This window comes from Gracilinanus agilis, chromosome 3 (assembly GCF_016433145.1).
Source record: "Gracilinanus agilis isolate LMUSP501 chromosome 3, AgileGrace, whole genome shotgun sequence".
NCBI classification, from domain to species: domain Eukaryota; kingdom Metazoa; phylum Chordata; class Mammalia; order Didelphimorphia; family Didelphidae; genus Gracilinanus; species Gracilinanus agilis.
In genome coordinates, this window is record NC_058132.1 from 148,367,491 (window position 1) to 148,386,706 (window position 19,216).

The 19,216-nt window shown below is 37.2% G+C and overlaps 2 protein-coding genes across 3 annotated transcripts in view; one reads left to right on the forward strand and one right to left on the reverse strand.

The window, feature by feature from the left end:
* Nucleotides 1-13,044, reverse strand: part of IFT88 (intraflagellar transport 88) — a 110,080-nt gene extending 97,036 nt beyond the window's left edge. Inside the window, exons 1-6 of the mRNA XM_044668306.1 lie at nt 12,978-13,044; nt 9,811-9,906; nt 4,302-4,364; nt 3,540-3,596; nt 1,871-1,924; nt 1,082-1,145 (exon numbers count right to left, since the gene is read on the reverse strand). Of these exons, the coding sequence (XP_044524241.1) occupies nt 1,082-1,145; nt 1,871-1,924; nt 3,540-3,596; nt 4,302-4,364; nt 9,811-9,900 (328 nt within the window). The 5' untranslated portion in view covers nt 9,901-9,906; nt 12,978-13,044. The remainder of the gene's footprint in view (nt 1-1,081; nt 1,146-1,870; nt 1,925-3,539; nt 3,597-4,301; nt 4,365-9,810; nt 9,907-12,977) is intronic.
* A 2,363-nt stretch (nt 13,045-15,407) lies between these two features.
* Nucleotides 15,408-18,786, forward strand: WDR45 (WD repeat domain 45). Of its 2 annotated transcripts, none has more exons than XM_044666138.1 (2): nt 15,408-16,602; nt 18,019-18,786. In XM_044666138.1, the coding sequence occupies exon 1, from the start codon at nt 15,455-15,457 to the stop codon at nt 16,538-16,540; it is 1,086 nt and encodes a 361-aa protein (XP_044522073.1). In that variant the 5' UTR covers nt 15,408-15,454; the 3' UTR covers nt 16,541-16,602; nt 18,019-18,786. The 2 variants fall into 2 exon arrangements, with proteins under 2 accessions (XP_044522073.1, XP_044522074.1); XM_044666139.1 differs by having other exon boundaries at nt 18,120-18,786.
* Nucleotides 18,787-19,216: the final 430 nt, after the last annotated feature.

The following is a 19,216-nucleotide window of genomic DNA, read 5'->3' on the forward strand; positions in this document are numbered from 1 at the left end:
TTCAAATACCAAGAAAAATGATTAACAATCAACGAGTTTAATTTTTAAAAAAGAGAATAAACTCAAATCACCAAAATTAGAAGAAAAAAAAGTGGACAATCATGAGGGCAAAAAAAATTGTCAAAAATTATGATGATGGCCAGGCAGGTGGCTCAGTGAGAGCCAGGCCTAGACATGAAAAATCCTGGGTTCAAATCTGGCCTCAGACACTTCCTAGCTATGTAACTCTTGGCAGGACATTTAATCCTCCCCTCCACTCACCTATGCCTTATCACTCTTCTGCCTTGGAAAAATACACAGTATTGATTCTAAGATGGAAGGTAAGGGTTTAAAAAAAATTAATGATGCACAATTCCATGCCAATAAATTTGATATTCTAAAAGAACTGGATATTTATCTTCAAAAGAATAAAATGCCAAAACTAACAAAATAAACAGACAATCTAAACTGAATAATCATAGGTAAAATCAAACAGGCCCTTAAAGAATTGCTTCACAAAGACACAGAACACAAATTTAGAAGCAAATCCTACTCAGTTTTTAAAAAGCAAGTTATCATATGTCTATGAGTAATGGAATCCTACAGTCTTCAAAAAACAGATCATGGGCCTCACTCAAAGTGCACTTGAGAGGCCTGTGGTGGGCAGAAGTAGTCCATTAGAAATATAAAAAAAGGAATTACAAAGAAGTATAAAAGATGTCTTCAAGAACATGAGCAAAAAGATGGGCAGGTCACAGAAAAGAGCGACAGTCTAATTTCTCTACTGGTAACGTTGTAATATCATGAAAAAGCAAGGAAAGATCCCATCACATTAGGTAGACCACTAAGGTCAACTTATGGGAGGACATGAACAAAAGCATCACAGGATGGGTAGGCACTGAGGGGTTGTAATCTATATCGCTGGAGAGTATACCTACAACAAGAGGTGACAGATTTATTTGAGTATATGTTTATATTTGTGTGTATACATCTCTATATATGTATGTATGCATATGTATGTATATATATACACACCATGAAGAATATATACATACAAACAATATAAAAAATAGAGAAAATTGATGAGGAGAGATGAACAAACCTCTTAAAGCTGCTTTCGTGAAACCAGCTGCTCTTACTGCTGTCATAGGGCGAGCAACGCCATCCTTAAATTAATAAAAACCATTATAAGATTTTATAAACAAAACACTGATTTTTTGTTAAACTATACAAAGCTTTGTATATAGAATGAATTTTTTAGGATGGATCAAATGTTGACTATTTGAATTTTAGTAACTGTCAGTCTAATTCTTCCCTTCTTGTGTTTTACTAGCCACCTATGCAGCCAAGAAGAGAAGAAACCTGCCCTTGCTTTCAAGTTCTGATGGACAAAAATGACTTACTCGCTATTTAACTAGAAAATTTCCTTACCTATTACTTGGCAGCTAGTGTTTATTCAAGGCTGTGAAATTCCAACAGAAAATTTGAAAAAGGCAGCAAAGGAACAGTATGTCCTAGAGAATAACATGCCAACATATTGCTGGTTCTGTGCCCAACCCTCAAATGGAGCTTTATTTACAAACATTGTGTTAAACTGTTATCTAGAAACTTGAAAGAAAATATAAGGGAAAGTATCTTCCTCATGTAAATCAAAGGAAGCCATTCCCTCCCTCCACAAATGTATACCAGCCAAATCTATACCCTCAGATTAGAGAATTAAGTTTACCATACAGGTAACATTTTGTTCAAAAATTGATAATTTAAAATTATTAACAAAATGTTACTTATGTTCAAAAATTAATACTTTAAAATTGTTTTTAAAAGAAAACTTTATTGGCATTATTGTAGGTACCTTAAAAGAAAGTCACAGAATAAATAAGTCCCATGTTACCTGAATGGCCCCTGTCATTGGCCTTCCCAATGATGAAGTCAGTGATGTTTTTGACTAGCAAACAGAAAAATTCAGTTAGTCTAAATGATTCTGAAAACATTTATCATTAATACCTTGTCTACTAACAGTTGTGAGTGTTTTAATGATAATTAAAAAAAAGTATTAAAGCCTACTCTCCTCATCCTTCTGGCTAAGGCTGATTTCACATCATTCTCAACTAGTACAAACTATGTGGTACAATGGAAACTATAATGCGCTTGTAGTCAGAAGTGGGTTCAACTTCTGGCTCTGATGCTGGTTAGTTACGCATCTTAACACAATTCTAATTTATTTCCTCTTCCCCTAAAAAAGGGATGATGATATTTGTTCTACCCACATGATGAGACTCATAATAAAACTTTAAATAGCATGATATCAATGATCTGTTATTCCATGTGTACAGAAGAAAAGCATCAAAACCTGAGCCAGCTCCAGGATCCTCTGAGTGGTACCTACTTAATTTGTCTTATGATAACATACCAAATATTGCAATATCTATAGTTATATTTAATGGTCACTCATTTACCAAAAGAAAGGGCTAATGTAGGAGTCAGTGATCTTCTTGAGCAAATAAATTTCCTGAACCTGCTTTTCCTCACCCATAAAGCTGAGATAATAATGCTGTTAGTGCCCACATTACAGTATTGTCATGAGGATGAAATGAGATAAAAGTAGGGAAAAAGCTTAGCAAACTAGGGGTAGTTAGGTAGCATAGTGGATAGAAAGCCAGCCCTAAAGACAGGAGGTTTTAGATTCAAATCTGGCCTCAGACACTTTCTAGCAATGTAACCCTGGGCAAGTCATTTAACTCCAATTACCTAGCCCTTGCCACTATTTGGTCTTAAAACTGATACTAAGACAGAAGAAAAGAGTTTAAAATTTTATTAAAAAGAAGCTTTTCAAATTTTAAAGTACTATAAATATCAGGTATTCTTATTATTCTCTACTGTGCCTACGGTTCTTTTTAAGCCTCCAAAGGGACTGACAGTGCCTTTAGAGCAATCTATCATTTTTTCTTGGACAATTTTATCTATTCTACATTACATGTGGGATAAGAACACACAAAAAATTGATAGTTTGGGTCATGTTCCAAAGGTACATAGTGCATGATGTGTATCTGTTTTCTGGTCATTTGGGCAGCACTTCTAATGATCTTGCACATACACAAGACCCAAATATGTGGTTCTGGGATATTTTCTCTATATTTTGTTTTTATGTTTAGTACTTCTTAGGTACTAATGTCTTAACATTCATTCACAAGGCAAAAATCAAACATCTATATGAAATAAGAGAATGATATCTATACTTGGTTTGGCTATAATAGTATAGAAATATCAAGGGAGTAAACTATGATCATAGGAAATAAAAGAAAACTAATAATAAACATACATTCAATAAAGGAACTGACTATACTTAATGTTTTGACACACTGCCAAATTTAGCAGAAGGACACATAAAATAGAGAACTGGTAGAGGGATTAAACTCTCCTTTGGAAAATTTCTTTTGAATGTTCATGATGGGTAACTCTGCTTTTAAAGACAGAAAAATAACCCACGTTGGTAAAGCCTATGCTTTAAGGATTCAAAGAGGAGGAAATCCACTTAATAGCTTCGTTGAAATAAAACTGACCCCATATCCAGTGGCTATCGGTCGAGTTGCTGCTGTGTTGGGTATTTTGGCAGTTATCTTGAGGAAAAAAGAAAAAAATAATTTACAGAATTAAATGTGTTTTTATAAGCTAGGAAAACAGAACTGTCAAGGAAATGGAAAAGAGAGGGTCATAAATAAAGACTTTTTTATATTATGTATTAGAGTTTATACATGGCTTAATTTCTTTAAAATTATGCTTCCCAGGTGCTCAGGCACTATCATAAAATAAGAATAGAGGCTGACCACTGCCTTATTTTGGGACTCAGAGAATCACAAAATCTCAGAGATGGAAGGGTCCTATCCAGGAATGTGCCTTTACAATAGCCCTATGTAATCAGTCTACATTGGATAACTTCTTGAAAAGGGGAACCTATGACATCCTGTGATAAACTTGTTCCTCTATCAACTGCTACTAGTTCTGATTTATGAAGATTTGCTGTTAACTATTAATGAGGAATGTTGTGAGTGACATTCTGATGAAAATGCATGAACTCTTCTACACTATTTGGATCATTTAGTATAATGGAATGATGCTTTAGTACATGACCTCCTAAAACTTGAAGAAATTAAACCCTTGTATTATTTTCTATTAATAACCATCCTATTAACAAAATTAGAAAAATAAGCATACTTCAAACAATTAGTGGTTCAGAATAATCTATGTCTGTTTTGTAAAAAGTGTCTGTATTTGTAAGCATGTAAACAAATCCTTCAATTTCCTGCATAACAAAATTTACTTACTGGAGGTCTTCTGCCATGACTAGTTCTCACAGCCTGCTGAAAAGCTGTATCATTTTCCAATTCCTAAAATTAAAATGTTTATGTTTAGTATTTAATATGAATTAGAACTTGAAAATATAAATTTAATTGCCAATATAAACCCTTTATTTCCAAATTTCCATATTGTTTCCTATTAATATCACATACAAACATCTTTAATCCTATTATGCAGGTCCTCTTACTTTCATTTTTATAGCTTTGGTTTGTGCTAATCCTCTCAGGAAAATTTCCTAAGGGGGCAGCTAGAGGGCTCAGTGGATTGAGAGCCAGACCTAGAGATTTTAAGATTCTAATTTGACTTTATACTCTTCTTAGCTGTGTGATTCTGAGCAAGACTTAAAGTCTTAGTCTAGTTTAAGTAGCTTTTAAAGCTTAAAATTGGACAAAGGGTTCTGGGTCCCCCTGTATCTAGATGCAGTCCATAATGCTCCAGATCACCTCTTCAGCTCTGCTTAGAAGGCCTTCTCCTCAAGCAGATAACATCTTCAGCCCCGTGGCCTCTTCTTCCTCTTAAGAACCTCTCTTCCCTAGAAGAGAAAGTACCTAGCCAGTCTTCTTTTTTTCAAACCCAGCCCAGTCCTTAAGGCAAGTCCTGGACGGATCACCTTTCCACTTTGTCTCTAACCAGGTAAATTCCTGGCTCCTCCCTCTTTCAGCCCCCTTTTATAGGTGGTTTCTCCCCACCAGAATGTACGTTTCTTGGGGGCAGGGAATGACTTTCTGCTTATATGTGTATCTCTAGTAACTAGTACAGAACCTGGCACACAGTAAGCTTTACAAAATGCAACATCTTAAGAACTATTGATCTATCATCTATCTATTCATTTATTTTTCATTCTTTCTATTTTTCTTTACAAAAAAAGTTAGGCAAGGGATATAAAAAGACAACAGCATACACATTTTCAATAGTTGATCTGATGCATTTAGAAAACTTTTAGATAATTCCTTCTATACATTCTATTAATTACTTTTTATTGAGGATGCATTCAATTGCTTTAGGAAAATTACCTTATATTCTATAGAATGTAGGGTTTTGAGATTTGCAAACAAGTTTAAGTATAAGTACAAAAGCTATTAGATCTGCATATAAAATAAAGTCAAAGATGGATCAAATATTCACTTTGAATTTTAATAGCTGTTTTCTTTTCTTTTTACAAAAGTGCAACCAGTACCCCTGTTTCCAGTCAATCCCTTTTACAAAAAGGATGTCATAAATTATGTAGTTATTTGAAAATGGTTAAGAAAAAAGATTAAAATCACAAAAAGTTTGGTGTTTCCATCATAGGAAAAATCTAGGCATTTTCTTTGGCTGGTTACTTTAAATTTTATTGAATAAGACTTATGAAATTATATCAGGAAAGTAGCCTTATTTTCTTTGGAATCTAAGACACTTAGATTTCAAACAATTGAAGTATAAGACAATTTTCTAAAATTCCAATATTCACTAATGGAGACAGTACAGGTGTGGATAATCCAGGAATTTCTATTTGGCTTTTATTCACACTTTAAATATTGTTGTCTAATGTTCTAGTAATTCACTTTATTTATTTATTTATTTATTTGTTTGTTTGTTTGTTTATTTACTTGCTTACTTATTTATTCATTTAATTATTTATTTTTTATTTATTTATTTAGCTGTTTATTTATTCATGCATTCATTCATTCATTCATTCATTCATTTATTTATTTATTTGCTTGTTCATTCATTCATTCATTCATTTATTTGTTTGTTTGTTTGTTTGTTTGTTTGTTTAAAAACCCTTACCTTCTGTCTTGGAGTCAATACTGTGTATTGGCTCCAAGGCAGAAGAGTGGTAAGGGTAGGCAATGGAGGTCGAGTGACTTGCCCAGGGTCACACAGCTGAGAAGTGGCTGAGGCCAAATTTGAACCTAGGACCTCCCATCTCTAGGCCTGACTCTCATTCCACTGAGCTACCCAGCTGCCCCCTAGTAATTCACTTTGTTCTGATGTTTGGGGACTGTATAAAATATTGTGAAGATATGACAACTCAGTTAGAATTTTAAAAAAACCAAATTTTCCTATCCCATTATTCTATTTAAATTCTTGGTGCTAGTAATAAACCTATGCAAGACACTAATTAGAGGACAGCTTTGCTAATCTTCCTTAGGGCTGGGAAAGAAAAACATCAACAGACCAATTAAACAGAAGAGGTACTTATAAACAACTTTGGATTTGACTACTTTAACAATCTTTAAAGTTTGTTTTCTTTCATATAAAACACATTTATTGCTTTTCAAATGTAACTTGCTAGTCCTTCCCAATTCTGATATTTAAAAACAAGGGTTTATTTCAGAGAGAAATCACTTTTCAGAAATTCCCCAAAGCTATAGAACTGTAAAACACACAGATTAAGAATTTCTGAATTATTTTGATGTTTACTACAAACATTAATTTTTGGCTCTGATAAATTAAGAAACTAATTAACTTTCTTCTCTCCTTCCAAAGTTATACAAGTAGAAAGATTATACCATTATTTGATGTTTGTCAGACTAAAACAATTCTTTGCACATAGTAGTTACTTAATATATATTTGTTGAACCAAATTAAATTTTGTTCATTATTAATTTCTCAGGGGTTCAAGAGATCAATATATATATATAAGATTTTGCAGGATTAGACCTGAAAATTACTAAAAAATTGTATAGCACTCAAAAGGAAGCAAATACTATCCTTCAACATTGCTATGTGAGATTTCAAACTTAACATATGAGACGATTAAAATACCTTTCAACTACAATTTCAGAAGGTTAGTGTTGTTAAGGTATAGGTATATATGCATATATTTCTGGATAGATTATAAACTATTTGAGGACAGGCACTATTTCATTTTGTCTTTGTATCTGACTGCTTAACATAGTGCCTCTTACAGAGAAAGCACTTAATAACTTCTTGACTTCATTTTTCCTCACCTAAATTAACTTAATAGCCTCTCTTAAGAGTAATGCCTACTTTCAGTTTTTTCTCTCTTTCAATCTACCCTTTCATATAACTTCTTTTTTTTTTTTAATCTTTACCATTTTTGTTTTAGAATCAATATTAAATACTGATCCTAAGGCAGAAGAATGGTAAGGGCTAGGCAATTTGGGTTAAGTTAGTTGTCCAGGATTACACAGATGGGAAGTGTCTGAGGCACATTTGAACCAAATACTCCCTTTCCCCCTATCTCTACATCTGACTCTCTCTAGGTCTGACTCTATTCACTGAACCATCTCCCTCCACTCCCCCAAGACCTTTTAAATAATTTTTTAATAATATATTACTTTTATTATATCACTCTCCTACTCAGAAATCTTCTGAATACTAAATGAAATAAAACTTTCTGGTTTTAGAATTCAAGGTTTTCCATAATTTACCTTTCCAGCTGAATTTCAATACTCTCTTTAAATTACTCCATGTTTTAGCCAAATTCAATGATTCTTTGTCTCCTATTCTCATCCTACCCTCTTCTGTTTCTATGTCCTAGCTCACATCATTCCCAAATGCCTGGAATTGAGCTCTTCCTCCAAGGCCTTCACTGCAGATAAGGGTGACATCATACTATTTAAAATTTTTACAGCATTTTTCATACTCTCTTGTGCAATTGTCACTCTCCACTGTACCAATTGTTTGAGAATATTTTTCATCTCCCCACCATTAGCCTGTAACTTTCTTGAGGGAAGAGACTGTGTACCTACCATATGCTAGGTACTGTGCTAAGTTCTGAGGATCAAAAAAACCCAAAAAAAACAAAAACCCAAACCTTCTATTCTCAAGAAGCTCACAATCTAATGGGTGAAACAATATGCAAAGTTATTACAAACAAGATATATACAGGATAAATTATAGATAATAAACAGAGGAGAGACACAACTAACATTAATAGGAATCAAGAAAGGCTTCTTGTAGAAGGTGGGATTTTAACTGAGACTTTAAGTAAGTCAAAGAATCTGAGAGGTGGAGATGTGGGAGAGACATGAGGATAGACAGTGAAAATGTATGGAGTAGAGAAACAGACCATTGTGTGAAAGGAAAAGCTAGGAGGTCAGTGTCATTGGGTTGTAAAAAACAAGGTGGGGAGTAAGGGAAAAAAAGACTAGAAAGGAAGGAACAGTAAGTAGTAATGAAGAGTAAAGAGTAACAAAGGGCTAGGCAGCATTATGGATACAGTGCCTGGCCTGGAATTAGGAAGACCTAGGTTCAAATCTGATTTCAGAAATTTAGTAGCCAAGTGGCCCTTGGACAAATCACTTAACCCTCTTTGCTCAGTTTCCTTATCTGTAAAATAAGCTGGAAAAGGAAATGGCAAACCACTCCAGTATCTTTGTGAAGAGAGAGACATGAATGAACAACAAACACAATTTTATATTTGATCCTGGGTGCCACTGGAAGTTAGGAAGAAAGAAAGATTTAAGGGGAAAGATATGCTTTTGTATATGCTGAGTTTAAGAAGTCTATGGAACATCCAGTTCAAGATGTCTAATAGGCAGCTGGAGATGGAGTGGGGGTGTTTGAACTGGAAGTTGGGAAAGAGGTTTTCCTTTGTACAATTATCCTCACCTAATAGACCTTAGCAAAATGAAGTTGTCATAAATGAGTTAGTAAAATTAATCAATTCACCAATCATTCAAACATTTACTAAGTACCTACTATGAGCAAGAGTCTGTATCCACTGTATTCCCTACTGTGAAGGAAGTAGGAAAAGGGGACAAAGAAAAATAAGAAAAGTTTACTACATAATAACTATAATCCGAGATAGAATTCAATAAATGCTATAAGAAAAGTAAAGTTGAAATACTAACAGAGTTCTACAGAGGGACAGATCTGCTATGGAGAAACCTAGGACAAACTAGGCCCACTGAGAAAAAGCGGCCATAAAGACATGCATATAAGTTTGCCTGAGATTCTTGGCAAGCTACAGCTGTTGTCTAGGCTGAAACGCAGATAAAGACATCTCCTGAAAAACTTCCTTCAATAATCCTTGATTGTTCATTATTTTGATGACCAAAGAAGCCTTTGTAATGTTATGACCAAATGACCCAGATTCCCTTTCCCCTGTTTCCTATATATACCCCCCCCCCCCAATTATTGTCAATATTCCTCAATTGCTTAGGTTTGTAGAAGTGCCTTAGAAATGTTTTGGGTAAAGTCTTTTCATGAACAATATCCTGTGGGGAAGCTATGCCTCTTACATGATATAATGCTTAACACTCTACATTCTATAAAAATCTTTCTCTTTGTCATAATAAATAGAGATCTTGTATCCCCTGTCTGGCCCTTGCTTTTTTGTCTCTCTTTGTCTGTCTGTCTATCTTTTTCAAATTGCACACCAGGAAGAAACAATTTGCCATGATTTCTATATTAGTCCATTTGAACTAAGTAAACAAAGTACAGAACCCTGAAAACAATAAATGTCTACCAGAACCAACATGCCAACATCAGACTGAAAAGTTTCAGAAGTAAATGTTTTACCTCAGTATCATAGGTTGGATTGTAATCATTGTAACCAGAATAAAGATCATCTTCATCAGTCTCTGGAGCCAGGTGCACATTTTGCATCATTTGTACCTATAAAGAATTTGATATGCTAAATATGTTCTTAGGCATAAACAAAGATTTCAAAACAATTCTAAAACCAAAAAGCTTTCATGGTTTGGCTAATCTGTTTATACTTCATAATGAATATTATTCTTGGTAGTTCTACATTTTTACCCATCATCAAAAAAACACTTCCCAATTCTATAGTTCTTTGAAGAGGTGGGGTGGGTAGAGGTGGCTATAAATTAGGAAAATTACATATGTTGACAGATTTAGATAATGTATCAATTGGCTTTTTCTTTGGCTAATGGAGAGGAAGCACTGATTGGAGATGAAGGGGCTAGAGGCAGGTGAAGTGTATTTGAAAATAACTGCTATTATGATAGGGAGGTACAGGACAAAGTCCACTAGTTCTGGAGTCAAAGAAACTGGGTTCAAAACCTACTTTTGATTAATTTTTTAAAAACTTAAACCATCTATCTTAGAATTGATATTATGTATCAGTTCCAAGGCAGAAAAGCAGTAAGAGCTAAGCAATTGTGGTTAAATGTAGTGCTCAGGGTCATATAGATAAAGTGTTTGAGGCCAAATTTGAACAGAAGACCTCCTGTTTCCAGGTTTGGCTCTCTAACCATCGTGACACCTAGCTGACCCCTATTTTTGATTCTTAGTATCACAGTGATCTTGTCTAAATTAATTAACTTCCCTGGACCTGTTTTCCTTATCTGTAAATGAGAGAGCATTAGACAGCTTCTGTGGTCCCTTTTAGATCTAGAGTGCTGATCCTATAGGGAAACAAGGTATCAATAAAAAAACTTTAAAAAAATATTTAAGGATTGTATATTTTTGTGTCTGTATATTTATTCCATTATATTCTGTGAGTATGAAAGTAAACTCCTAGTAGGCAGAAATTTGGCAGGAAAAACTTCCTAATTGTTCTTAAGAGTTTTGCTTACATTAAAATTCACTGACTCATAGAATTTGAGAACCTGAATAATCTTAGAAAGCCTTTCTGTTGGGTTGTAACTGGTGTCAGAGACCCAGGACTAGGATTGGAAATACTTTAGTGAGAAAATACAAAATAACAAGAAAAAAAAATCATGGAATTTTAGAACTAGGATTATTTTACATCCATTGGTATATTTGTTAACTCCATCTGTGCAGGTCACACACAACATATTCATGAAACTAGACAGATATAAAAGAAAAATTAATGATACCTTTTGGATTTACATCAGTTATTTCCCAATCTCCTTCTTATATGAACTCTCCCTTATGACAAACTAACAACAAAAATCAAAACCAAATCAGGTAAAAACAAACAACCCACTAGAGTGACTATATCTGACATCATAGAGAATATTTTTTCCTAGTAGTACTCTACTTTTCTGACTTGAGAAATTTTGTTTCATTATTTGTTTCTAGGACTTTCATTTTTGCAGAGTTCAGCTTTTATTAATTTTTTCATTTATACAGTTTGAATAATTATGTTTGTAGTTTGTGATTCTGTTCATTTCATTCTGAATAAGTTCATACAAATCTCATTTTCTCTGAATTTCTGTCTTTATTAATGCACAATAATATTCCATTCTGTTAACGTTATAATTTATTCATTCACCAAATGAGGATAGCCAACCACTTTGCTTTCAGTTCTTTCTTATGATGAAGAATGAGACTTTGAATATTTTGAAATATACTAGATATGTTTCATCTTTAACTTCCTTGGGCTATATGACCACTAGTGGCATCATTGGCTCAAAGGACATGCTAAGTTTAAGTCCTTTTCTTGCATAATTTGGAACTGAAGTCCAGAATGGTGGGATCAGTTCACAATTCCACCAATTGCTATTAATAAGCCTGGGTTCTCACAGCTCTTTCAAATTTGATTGTTCTCAGCTTTTTTCTTCTTTTAATTTTAAGTCTTAAATGAAATCAGAGATGTTTTAAATTTGCATGTCTCTTACTATTTATTAGTGATTTGCAATTTGCTTTCAACAAATCATTTATAATTTGCAATTCTTATGAAAAGCAGTTTTTCTGTATGTCTTGATCACTTATCTTTGTTTCATATTGATTGTATATCAGACTTTTATCATGATATTTATGCAAATATTTTGCCTAGTCTGCTATTTTCTTTTCTTTGTTTTTCAAATTTTTTTTTGAGTCCATCATGGAAGGATAAACCATTTAAACACTTGCCCTAACACACACATTTCCAGTTATTAAAATACTCAGAGATGACTATACTTAATACAGACATTATTTAATACTTCACTCTGTCCATCTCTTTCATCAGATGATTTTTCAGGATTTGACAAAACTCACATACAAATTGAAGACTAATATAATTATGAACTGCAAATGTTCTGCAAAACCAAAATGGATATAATGTGTTTTGGAGTTTCCAATTTAAGTTGGAACTCGAATTATGTTGGCTAATTCTGGCAGAACTATCCTAGATCTTAGCTTTTAATAGGGAAGCTATACTAGAGAGCAGTAAGATTAAGAGATTGGGTTTTTCTGGTGATATACACTTCAGAGTCTGTGGAACTTACAAATCCAGACAGTGAAGTCACAAAAGAGGATAGACTGTGTGTGCGAGAGGCAAAAAAAACCTCTACAAAAGAACTCTGCACAGACCCAGAAATACGGGCACTACGTGCATGGGGTCAGATCCATCCTCCTCAGGCTAAGAGGAAGCTAGGTGGCCTAAGGAGTACAGCACTCAGCTTGAATCAGGAAGACCTCATTTCAAATTCTATCTCAAGCACTTAGCATAAGACCGTAGACACTTCACCTCACCTCCCACTAAGCCTCAGTCTCTCCCTCAGTAAAATGAGGATAACAGTCTCTGCATCACAAGTTTATAAGATTCAAATGAGAGGGCACAAGTTAAGTGCTTTGCAAATCTTAAAGCGCAATCGGAATACTAGCTGTGATTGCGACTAGTACGAGGCGGGAGCTCTTGCCCTGCTCAGTACTGCTGCCTCCCCAGCTGGGGGATGGGAGCCCCACGGACACCCGCCGTTCTCCTGAGGCCTGGAGCATCCCTGGCACCGATAGATGCCGCCCCTCCCGGGTCCCCATATGTACCCTCCTACCTCCCGGGGAAAGGGGCGGAAGTCCCCTCGGGAAAAGAGGGAGGAAGCAGCGGCTTTCCCGGGAAACGGCAGGGACAAGGGAGGGGGGAAGGCGAGGACCACAGCCCAGCTTTGTGTGGTTGCCAACGGAGGAATCCAAGGAAGCCGCTCCCAGAGTGCTCTGCGCGGAAGGAGGCGGGGGCAGGGCCCAACGCTCCAGCCAGCTGCGGGTGGGGCGGGACTTAAATTTGGAGAGGCGGGATCTAGTTGAGAGGAATAGGGCTATAGGAAGGAAGGGCGGGGCTTTAATGTAGAGGGGAGGGGATCTGGTTGAGAGGGGTGGGACTCTAAGAAGGAGGAGCTGAGCTTTAGAAGAGAGAAGAGGCCGACTACAGAAAGGGAGGGACTTTAGAGGAAGAGGCGGCACTCTATGAGGGAGGGGGCGGGATTCAAATAAGTGGGACTGTTTGTACTTAAAGTTGTTTTTAAAGATACCCGTAAGGTGTGTCCTGAAAGTAGGACGGAAAACTAACCTACGCAATTAAGTGGGACTGTCTGTTACTTAGCAAAACTATTTTTAAAGAATCCTTAAAGTGTTTCCTGAAAGTATTACGAAAAACAAGGGAAAAAAAAAAACCCCAGTGGTCCAAAGATTTTCACGCTCACAGCGGAATAATGTGGAATTGCAAAAACAAAAACAAAAATTCCAAAGCCGAAGCAATGTAAATGTCTAAAAATAGAGGAATGGTTAAATTGTAATATATTAGTGAAAGGTGTACTATGATGCAATTAAGACTGACAAAGGAATACAAAGATATCTTGAAAGAGGCTTATGAAATTATGCGAAGTGGAAAAAACTGAGGACACATAAAGAAAAACTGATCAGGATCAATAGGCAAAGACTACTCTTGGAGGTATGAAGTAACTGAAAAGTTATCAATTTGTTTAAGTTCTGGGTGGCCAACTAAATGTTCCCTGGCTAGTGATACAAAGACAAAACATATCTACGTATAAGGAAGGAATCTGGGAAGTGCTGGATCAAATTGGGATTACAAGGTGTGGGACTCTTTTAGGCAATTAGTAGAATATAGGCAATTCCAATTGTACATTTAAAAATGTGCAAAAAAAATACAATTGGGGGGGGGGAGAGGAAGATCTAGAACCATCATCTCACCTCCCCCTTCCCCCAGAATTTACTGCTCTTCCAAACTTCCAAATTATTTTTGTCAAGTGTAAAATCATCTTTCTAGGCTCACAACTTCAGCCATCCTCCATTCTCCTGCACTCCATATATGTAATTAATTCCCAAATCATGCTGCCTCATTTTTGTCTGTTTTTATCTGCAGCCAGGTGTAACAGTGGATGGATCAATGGACCTGGAGTCAGAATAGAACTGAATTTAAATCCATCTTCAGAAATTTACTAGCTGTGTGGCCCTGGGCAAATCACCTCGGTTTCTTCTTCAAGAGGAAGATAATAGCACCATCCCCATAAAGTTGCTATTGAGGAGCAAATAAGATAATTGTAAAGTACGTAACACAGAGCCTGGCAGCTACACATGTCAGATATTGTTATTTTTTGTTTCCCTAGCAAAAAGAGGTTAATATAGGTAGCACTTGCTGCTAGCTTACTAAAAAAAGCTAGCTTACTGAAAAAGCTATCTAGCATTCATTTAACCTTTTAAGGCTTGTGAAAGCCCTTTACAAATATTATCCTATTTTTATCCTTATAACAGCCTTGGGAGCTTGGAGAGTGTTTCTGTCTCTTATCTATATCTCTTAGTATCTCCATATCTATCCGGAAGGAGGTGCTTTTATTGAAGAACTTGAGGCAGACAGAAGTTAAGTGGCTTGCCCAGGATCACACAACTAGCAAGTATCGGAGGCCGAATTTAAATTCAGGTCTTCTTGACTCTAGGTTCAATGATATATATCCATCGCTTCCACCTGACTGCCTCATCCTCCTCAGCTGACTTTTTAATTACTTTAAGTTTCGGAAAGCTCTTTGACTACATTATCTTCTTTGATCCTCACAACAACCTGGTGAGAAAGGTATAGCAGTTGCCTTCTTTTTATCCCTATTTATTACTATCTTTTATTCTTTTTATTTTCATTTTACAGGTAAGGAAACTGAAGTGGGGAGATTGGGTAACTTGCAGGTGTTAAACGTCAAAGGCAGGATTCACATTTAGGTGTCTCATTATCTAAATTTTGGGGGCTTGCAGATGTAAAACATCAAAGGCGAAATTCACATTCAAGTCTTCCAATGACCAAATCTCGTGCGATAGCGTCTGCGTGCGGAACCTCCGAGAGGGCGGAACTTCAAGCGTGTAGGAACTAGCATCCGGAGGTAGCGGCGAGAATGAACAGCTTGGGGGCGGGGCTTCTATCTCTCGTTCTAGTCTTGAGCTCCGCTCCAGTCGAGCAGTCTCGGCTCCACTGCAAGGCCAGACTCTGCTCTTCTAACTCCTCCCCCTCTCCTATTGCCGGAACTTCGCCATGGCTCAGAAGCCTCAGCTTCGCGGGATGACCAGTCTGCGTTTCAACCAAGACCAGAGTTGTTTCTGTTGTGCCATGGAGACGGGCGTCCGGATCTACAACGTTGAGCCCCTGATGGAGAAGGGCCACCTGGACCACGAGCAGGTGGGCAGTGTGGCGCTGGTGGAGATGTTGCACCGCTCCAACCTGCTGGCTATCGTGGGTGGCGGCGGCAGCCCCAAGTTCTCGGAGATCTCGGTGCTAGTATGGGACGACGCTCGAGAGGGCCGAGACAGCCAGGACAAGCTGGTGCTCGAGTTTACCTTTACCAAGCCCGCCCTGGCCGTGCGCATGCGGCACGACAAGATCGTCATCGTCCTGCGGAACCGCATCTACGTCTACTCCTTCCCCAACGACCCGCAGAAACTGTTTGAGTTCGACACCCGCGACAACCCTAAGGGCCTGTGCGACCTCTGCCCCAGCCTGGAGAAGCAGCTCCTAGTGTTCCCGGGCCACAAGTGCGGCAGCCTCCAGCTAGTGGACCTAGCGAGCACCAAGCCTGGCACTTCGTCAGCGCCCTTCACCATCAACGCGCACCAGAGTGAGGTGGCCTGCGTGTCCCTCAACCAGCCGGGCACCGTTGTGGCGTCCGCATCTCAGAAGGGAACCCTCATCCGCCTTTTCGATACACAGACCAAGGAGAAGCTGGTGGAGCTGAGACGCGGCACGGACCCAGCCACCCTCTACTGCATCAACTTCAGCCACGACTCCTCATTCCTCTGCGCCTCCAGTGACAAGGGCACTGTCCACGTCTTCGCCCTCAAGGACACCAGGCTCAACCGAAGATCTGCCCTGGCGAGAGTGGGCAAGGTGGGCCCCATGATCGGCCAGTACGTAGACTCGCAGTGGAGCCTGGCCAGCTTCACTGTTCCGGCAGAGTCGGCCTGCATCTGTGCTTTTGGCCGGAACACCTCCAAGAATGTCAACTCTGTTATTGCTATCTGCGTGGACGGCACCTTCCACAAGTACGTCTTCACCCCGGATGGGAACTGTAACAGGGAGGCGTTCGATGTGTACTTGGACATCTGCGACGATGATGATTTCTGAGAAACCCGGTCTCCCTCTCTTCCCCACCCCCCACCTCGCTGGGGGCCTTCTCTTGCATTCAGGTGAGGTGCAGGGTCTGTAATTTCTGAGATCTCCCGTCCCCCATCTACTTCATAGGATCATTCAACTTTAGAACTAGAAAGGATCTCAGAGATGTAGGAGCCCAGCTCCCTCACTTTTCATTTGCTACAAAAAGAAGCCCCAATCACGGGGCCTGGCACAGAGTAAGTGCTTAATAAATGCTCTGTCTTTCCATCTACCTATCGTTTACCTCTATGTAACTCTCTATTGCTGTGTCTCTTGCTATTATCTCACTATCGTCTAGTGCTATCTTTTATTTATTTCTCTTATCCATATCTCTCTATCTCTATAATCTATCCTTGTTTCTATTTCTGTTTCTATTTCTCCATCTATTTATCTATATTTCCATCTATCATCTATCTATTTACCTATCTATCCAAACTTGGCCTAGAGATTGTGGAAGATTTAGGGGAGAGGTAGAGTTATGAGAGTTAGAGAAATTTCTCCTGTTGGAGAAACTAAAGAAAGAAGGAAAAAATCCATCAGTTGAAAAGAAAAGGAGTGTGGGAGAGCGGTCAACATAATTTAATTAATTTAGCCATTAATTTAATTACTATTCATTAATTGTAATTTCAAATGGAACTGCTTTCTTTCCCTCTTGTGGGAAAAGTATGAGAGGAGGATTTATTTAAAAAACATTTAGGAACTTCTTAATTGGGTCAAAGCAGAATACCAAATGCTGAGAATGAAAATGAAAAACAGAGTCTCAGCCCTCATGGTGTTTATAATATCATTAATGAAGGGGATGGAATGAGAAATGGAAAAAATAAATAGGATACAAGCTTGAATGTGATATTATATATAATTATACATTAATTATAAAATGAGATGTCGAGTGCTCTCTTTTCAGATCTCTCAAAACATTTTGTTTTGACCTCATCTTTGTACTTATATGTGCTTTCTAATTTGTCTTATAGTTATTTCATTATGTGTTTTATCTTTCTCATTGACTGTAAACTCCTTGAGGGCAAGGATTCATCAGTCTAATAAATATTTCTTTTATTTTACTGTTTTAATTAATTTATGTCCCCTTATCTCTAAGTTAATAAGATGAAAGGTAGTTGGCAACAAAATTACTTTTTTAAGATTACTTCATTATCTTAAAAAAACACTCCTCAACTCGCCTGGGTAATCAATGTAGATACTACCCTTCCATACCTTCTGATCTTTTGTAATTCATTTGGTTTCCTTTATAATTTTGTGTACTCTATTCTAAGATGGGATCCTTAGACTTCACTGTAGTGCCAAAGGGATCTATAACCCCAGAAAAGGTTAAGAATCCAGGCATAAAATGACATGTGCATCGGTGCAATACATCACATCTCATAGATGCAATACCCAGTGTTCATCTTTTATCTCTCTTGCTGCTTGACTGACCCACTTCCTTTTTTGATTAGGTATTTCCTGGATGATATCCTTATACCACTTCTTACCCACAGGTAGGTCATTGTTGGAAATGTGCTTTGGCCTATTTGTGCATCTCTCCATTGCCTTTTAGTTGACCTGCAATTTTGATTTGCCGGAGATTGTGGTATTCCAGCATTCACAGCCATACCATACAGCATCACCATGAAAACATTAGTTTTTGAAAGCTGGGATTTTGTGTCAAAGAGCAGCTTGGTATCATTATAAGGACTGGAATTTTTCAAGTGCAATGCAGCCTGCTCTCTTGCAACTATTCAATTCTGAGCCCAACTCATTGACCACCTACAGACTGGCCAGTGAACTGCATATCATAATCGGGACAATAGAACTTTTGATGCCTTTGTTTTTTCCTATACTCTTGTTTGAATAATCATGGATCTCATTGAGGAGGCTCTCTAATAAATTTGGACATTACAATCAGCAAGATGTTATCCTAAAAGAGGGGCATCTGGAGTACCTAATCCTAAAACATCCCAGCAGCTTCCACATGAACCCTTCTTAGAACATCCTCCATGACAATGGCAAACACCATTGGTAAACATACTGTTTTATGCTTCACTTGACATTAATAATCAGAGGGTTGTTGAACAGTTGCAGAATCTATGTCTGCATTTAACAGATCAGAGCTTGTATGATCTTAATACATACATAAGAAACTCTTTGTTGGAGGGGAGTCTTTAAGGTTGTGTTTTGCCATTTTTTTTTTGTAATCAGCCAACAATAAATACAATGAGATCTTATATTCTTTACCTTTCGGTTAATCATGTGACTAAAAATGTGAGATTTTCCAAACAAGAGGAAAATATTTATAGAGATTGGTAGTTACTGTCCTCTTGTTTACTATATGAGGGAATAGTTTTACTGGCAGTAATTTCTTCCTCTCTTTTGACATCTTTTCTGTCTCCTGAAATCATTTGTAAAATTATCTCTCAATGCTTTCAAGATTGTATCACCTTTAAAGTTTGGTTCTGATCCTCTTTGATCCAGCCAGTCTTCCTGACTTGATCTTCCTACATTCCAGTACTGTTTCCTCATATAGTATTGGGAACTCAGGTATTAAGAATACAAATGTTGTAGTGGTTCCACTGTCATTGATGATAAAAATAGATCATTGCAAAAATACTGACATGTTCTGTTCTCTATTTGTTATCTTCCTCCTAGTTTCACCTA